Genomic DNA, 6,201 nt, shown 5'->3' on the forward strand with positions numbered 1-6,201 from the left:
TTGTTGAGTTTGGAGGATTTATATTTCAACAGACAGTCGGTATTCCAATGGGTACTAATTGTGCACCCCTGCTGGCTGATTTGTTTTTGTATTCGTATGAAGCAGAATTTATTCAAACCCTTCTAAAAGACAAAAAGAAAAAGCACCTTGCGAAATTCTTTAATTTTACTTTCCGATATATTGATGATGTTTTATCATTGAACAACCCATACTTCAGCCAATACTTACATCTCATATATCCTAGTGAACTTGAAATTAAGGATACTACTGATACTAGAAGGACTGCTTCATACCTTGATCTTTTCCTAAATATTGACGTAGATGGACGACTTCACACGAAAATCTATGATAAACGGGACGATTTCAACTTCCCAATTATCAATTTCCCATTTCTTAGCAGTACCATACCCTCTGCCCCTTCGTATGGTGTTTACATATCACAATTGATACGTTATTCACGTGCTTGTTCACACTATACGGACTTCATATACAGGAGTGTGCTCCTTACGCAGAAACTGCTCCAACAAAGTTATGAGGAGGACAGATTCAAATTGACACTTCGTAAATTTTATGGACACCATCACGAATTGGTGGATCCATATGATGTCTCTTTAACCAAACTAGCTAAGGACATTTTTACCACATGGTAGATTGTGGTTTGTCATTATGTTGTCTTATCTTTTAATTACCAAACGTGACTTATTCCCGATTGTGACTGTTTTGCTGTATGTGAATTCGTATTACTATAAGACGTGTTTCTGTACTTGTTTATCCCAAATTCATGTATTTAGTTTATATGTTTAATGTTATATTTGTAATTCTCATCTTCTCATTTTGTCAAATGTGTTGACGTCTTTTTATTATATTTAGGTGTTACGGATAGATAAATTAATCACCGCCTTTATTAATTATATTTAATTTTGTACGATTAATTACGTTTGAAGTTGCATTCATAACAAACTGGACATATATATATTACAGTTAATTGCTATTAATAAGTATTACAATATGCATTTTGTTTTAATGAATTAACAGTATTTAGTTTTAATATAATCTTAAAGCAATCCTAATTCTAGCTCACTTTTAAATTATAGTTTTTCATAGTTATCAAAAGTACCAGGATTCATGTGTGACGTCATGCTGTTTCTAAATTTTATAAATTCAAATGTAGCATAACGTTTGCCTTTTCGCCATCGTATGTGACGTCATTTTTTTAATTGCGTTCACGCCTGGACTGATTCTGGTGTGTCTATGCTGTATTGAACTTGACATCATGTATTCGGGTTTAGTTTTCTGTAATAACTTAATAAGTTAATACTTTAGTTTCATTATGAATATATCTTTCACATTCATTTGTTAAAATTTACTGTTTGCAATAGCATGAATCGTTCTATATAATAGTGTTCTTATCCCGGGCATAATACAATGCCGTATTTAGCAAAACCTTTTCAACTTTTGATCTTCAGTGCTGTACAACTTTGTACTTTTTTCACTTTCAATCTTGTATATCTGGGCGTTATGTATTCGGGTTCAGTTTTCTGTAATTAGTTTTTACTTCAGTTTCATTATGTATATCTCTTTCATATTCATTTTTTAAAATTTACTGTTTGCAATAGTGTGAATTGTTTTATATAATATGAATGTTCTTATCCTGGGCATACAAACAATGCCGTATTTGGCAAACACTTTTCAACTTTTGATCTTCAGTGCTGTACAATTTTGTATTTTTTTCGTCACTGGTGAGTCTCGTGTGGACTAGACGCGTTTTTGGCGTATTGAATTTTAAACCTGATGCTTTTTGTTATCTATTAATCATGCTTTTCTTTGTCTTATATGTTCTGCTTTTTATTTGTATTGTAGTCCTGTAATATTTTGTTTTCATTTCTATGTTATATTTAACTGTGCCATTAAAGTGCACCCACCACTTTTATTCCCCTTTAAAAGTGTCCCGTACCAAGTCAGGAAGATGGCCATTGTTATAATATTGTTCGTTTCTGTGAGTGTGTTGCATTTTAACGTTGAGTCGTTTCTGTTTTCTCTTATTTTTGAGATAAGACGTGGCACGGTACTTGTCTATCCCATATTCATGTATTTGGTTTTGATGTTATATTTGTTATTCTCGTGGTGTATTGTCTGTTGCTTGATCCGTTTCTGTGTGCTGTTGCGTTTCGGTGTTGTGTCGTTGTTCTCCTCTTATATTTAATGCGTTTCCCTCGGTTTTGGTTTGTTGCCCCGATTTTGTTTTTTGTCCATGGATTTATGAGTTTTGAACAGCGGTATACTACTGTTGCCTTTATTTATCATCGGGAAAGTTCGTGTTGTTTGCATATGTTTGATCTGTTATCAGTTGTAAATCTAGTAAACGATTGGAACATCGTAAGACATGGTTATGATTTGTTTCATTTATATTGTGCTGTGTATTAATTTCATCCAAAATGTAGTTTGCTACAATAAACGAATCCTTACAAATGATCCAGACCACGTCGAAACGAGATTCAATCATTTGGAACAGAGAATACAAAGTTTAGCATCCCAGCTATCACAAAATGATGATTCAAATGGAAAACACTATACATGGCCTTTCTACCAGACTTGCTGAAAAGGACAAAGAGGTAACAACAGCAACCAATTTTACATTTGATAATATATTATATAATCATACAATATGTAATGTAGGTAATGTTTGTTCATAATCAGTGGGATTATGTGACAATATTACTTCACATCCTAGACTGTGTACATTACTCTACAGTGTATAACGCAGTACATGTTATATTGTGTTTAAGACTGTTATACGCTGAAATTGACTAATACGATTGGTATTTAGCACAACATAAAATAACAAAACTATTTTTTGCAATTCATGAAAGCTTATTCACACCACAATTTGAACCAATGAATAAAGCATGTTTTCAAAATTAAGCATTGGGCAGTTCATACAAACAAATAATACTCTGCATTCACGCAAAACATATATATATATATATATACAACTCGTATAAACATCAACCCAACAATGTTAGATCTGTAAATTTGCTTTCGCAAATTTTTGGTTCTTCCCTCGCCGGGATTCGAACCCATGCTACTGTGATATCGTGACACCAAATCGCCTGCACTGCAGCCGTCCCGCTAGACCACCCGACCTCCTGGGCTCTCAAAAAAAGAGCTTACGGTGGGCATGTGTTACCTTTCCACCTCAGTTTTAATCTAGTGGCATACTACAGTACATGATATATAAGGCATGAAGACGTTATTGTTACAGATCAGCTAAATTATCTATAGAAAAGGATCCTACAAATTAATGTAAGATACAGTCACAGAAAATAATTATATTCATAAGTACGTATGAGTCAGTGACAACCCTACAACAGATGTATCCATCGGATCGCCATCAAAGATGGTGATACATGGCTGTGTACATAATGTATATACAACTCGTCTATACATCAACCCAACAATGTTAGATCTGTAAATTTGCTTTCGCAAATGTTTGGTTCTTCCTTCGCCGGGATTCGAACCCATGCTACTGTGATATCGTGACACCAAATCGCCTGCACTGCAGCCGTCCCGCTAGACCACACGACCACCTGGGCTATCAAAAAAAAGAGCTTTTGGTGGGCATGTGTTACCTTTCCACGTCAGTTTTAATCTAGCGGCGTACTACAGTACATATATATATGGTATATATATCGTAGTGCTGCCTCCTGCAGTTATGATAAGCACAGAGTAAACAATGAATTATATTGTTTCGTTTTCTTTCGTCTGCAAAACATTTATCGATATGCATTTTAATGTTTTATCAGTGCATCCTACACGTTCATACATTATTTTCATTTCAATAGATATAGGAAGATGTGGTGTGAGTGCCAATGAGACAACTCTCCATCCAAATAACAATTTAAAAATTAAACCATTATAGGTTAAAGTACGGCCTTCAACACGGAGCCTTGGCTCACACCGAACAACAAGCTATAAAGGGCCCCAAAATTACTAGTGTAAAACCATTCAAACGGGAAAACCAAGTTCATTTTTGAAACAGGTATTAGCTCTTCAAAACACAACACACATACTGACAGAAACGAATGCACAGAAAGATAGACTTGTATTACAGTTGTCAAGTAATTTAACTGTACTACAGTTTGAAGGTAAGAACACATTTTTGTAAGAGTTTTGATACTTTAATTGTATTAATGAAACAGAGAACGTGGGACTGCACCAAATTGACAAGCACAAACATTGAGCCGAAGCAAACCTTGATCAGAAGAAAAAACAGACTGGCTGGCAGATAAAATCAAAATATCGTCTATGTTCAATTATCCTAATTTACATTCTGTTTCTGTTTAAATGTCACAGAGCACCAAAAGAATTAGTGAGGTTAAACATTCGAATTAGTTCTATTATGCCTTCTCTTCGGTTTTAATCAAATCACCTTTTAAAAAAGCCCACAACTTTAAATAAATAGCCTTTCGACAACAATCACATATAAATGTTTATTAAATTTAGGATTTACTTCGGGAGACCAAACATTTTGCTCATTCGTTTATATGCATAAATATGTCTAAAAATGAGACCAGTTTGCAGTTTTCAATACAATCTAAAGGCAGATGGAATGTACCCACTTAGAAAACTATATACAACGCGAAAGCAGTGTTATGATACCCCTTTTTGGATGTCAATTGCAAGCACCATGATATTGAATAAGCTGAATAATAAATAAGATAATAGTTAAAGTATGCAGAATAGAGAATAGTTGGCAAAAATCATAAAGAAAAGAAAAAGAACAAATTACCTAAAAATCAAAGAATATAGAAGTATAGGACCCTATCAAAACCATCAAATGTGCTATTGCATTAATTAATACATCTTTAAATATATATGATAAAAGAAATATGCAACTTCACGAAAGATAAATAAAACGATGATTGACATAAATAAATATATATATATATTTTATTTATTTTGATCAGCTGTGATAATTCATAAAATCTACCATATCATATCATTCACATCAACCACATTAAAATATTGAATGATTCTCGTCAGCTCATTGAAATGTTTGTTTTCTCGCAGGAAGACGTATTGCTTTCCATGCAAGAATGTCAACCGACAAGACACATCTTGCTTCATTCGCCACAGTGAAGTTTGAGACGGTAGTAACAAACGAAGGTCAAGCCTATAGTCCCGTCACAGGTGTGTTTACCTGTCCTCAAGATGGAACTTATAGTTTCTCTTGGACATTAATAACACTAGCCGGTAATTGGTGCAACACCGAGTTTGTCGTAGATGGCAATATCATAGCCTATACTCACGACGAGGCTAACAGTTCTACTGATCATAAAACTTCATCTCAAAGTGCGGTTGTTCTTTTGAAGAAAGGAAATAAAACTTGGATACGAGCTTATAGATCCCAGGCAGGGAGGTGTTATCCCACGTGGTCGTCTTACTCTGGTTTTAAAGTGTGACAATGTACAATATATAAACGTCCACTTATTAAAGTCTGGCATATGACGTAAAGAAAGTTGACACATTATGAGACTACAAACTTGAACAAGAACGTCTCTCTATTACGTTAAATGTTTACATATCAAATAAAGAAAAACTCAACAAAGTTACCAGGATAAAAATTGTATACGCCAGACGTGCGTGTTGTTTGACAAAAATTCACCAGTGACACTCGAATAAATGATATTATGATAAAGTCAAAAAAGAGTATATAAATGAAAAGCATCGAGACAGAGACCATAATCTCTAAGAATTAACACAGTTAAGTTAATCACTTCCAGTAATATTGCCCCCCTGGTATTCGGAGATGCAAAATATTTGTAAACATTTAATGTATCAATATTACCATATTAATTATCAAAACATTACATCCTGATGACAAACATCCATTTCAACCATAATTATACAGCTAAACTGCTGTCCTTTTTGTCGGAATCAACGCCATGATTGTCGGGTTTGATGGGTTGGTATTTTAACAAACAGTCATTGTTCAATTGGGTATTTATTGTGCAGCAGAATGACGGGGCGTGTTGGCGCATCCATATTTAACAGAATAAATACAAAACTGAATAGGACTTTATTGCATTTACTTTTGTGTACTTCCATCAATCTGTCTTATCGTTATATTTTTTTGCAAAGGTACTTTGAACAAAATTACTTTAGTATTGCCAGCAGGTGACCAGTAATGAGTTTTAAAAC

At 34.0% G+C, this 6,201-nt stretch overlaps 1 protein-coding gene across 1 annotated transcript; it reads left to right on the forward strand.

The window, feature by feature from the left end:
- The first annotated feature begins 2,368 nt into the window (after positions 1 to 2,368).
- On the forward strand, positions 2,369 to 5,462 carry LOC134706166 (complement C1q tumor necrosis factor-related protein 7-like). Its single transcript, XM_063564874.1, has 3 exons — positions 2,369 to 2,612; positions 4,040 to 4,145; positions 5,071 to 5,462. The coding sequence occupies exons 1-3, from the start codon at positions 2,547 to 2,549 to the stop codon at positions 5,460 to 5,462; spliced, it is 564 nt and encodes a 187-aa protein (XP_063420944.1). The 5' UTR covers positions 2,369 to 2,546.
- Positions 5,463 to 6,201: the final 739 nt, after the last annotated feature.

Source organism: Mytilus trossulus, chromosome 2, assembly GCF_036588685.1.
Source record: "Mytilus trossulus isolate FHL-02 chromosome 2, PNRI_Mtr1.1.1.hap1, whole genome shotgun sequence".
NCBI lineage: Eukaryota > Metazoa > Mollusca > Bivalvia > Mytilida > Mytilidae > Mytilus > Mytilus trossulus.

Coding starts and splice junctions, on each gene's coding strand:
- LOC134706166 (XM_063564874.1), top strand. CDS start 2,547: ATGATGATTCAAATGGAAAACACTATACATGGCCTTTCTACCAGACTT. Junction 2,613..4,039: donor TTGCTGAAAAGGACAAAGAG/GTAACAACAGCA, acceptor TTTTTGAAACAG/GTATTAGCTCTTCAAAACAC. Junction 4,146..5,070: donor AACTGTACTACAGTTTGAAG/GTAAGAACACAT, acceptor GTTTTCTCGCAG/GAAGACGTATTGCTTTCCAT.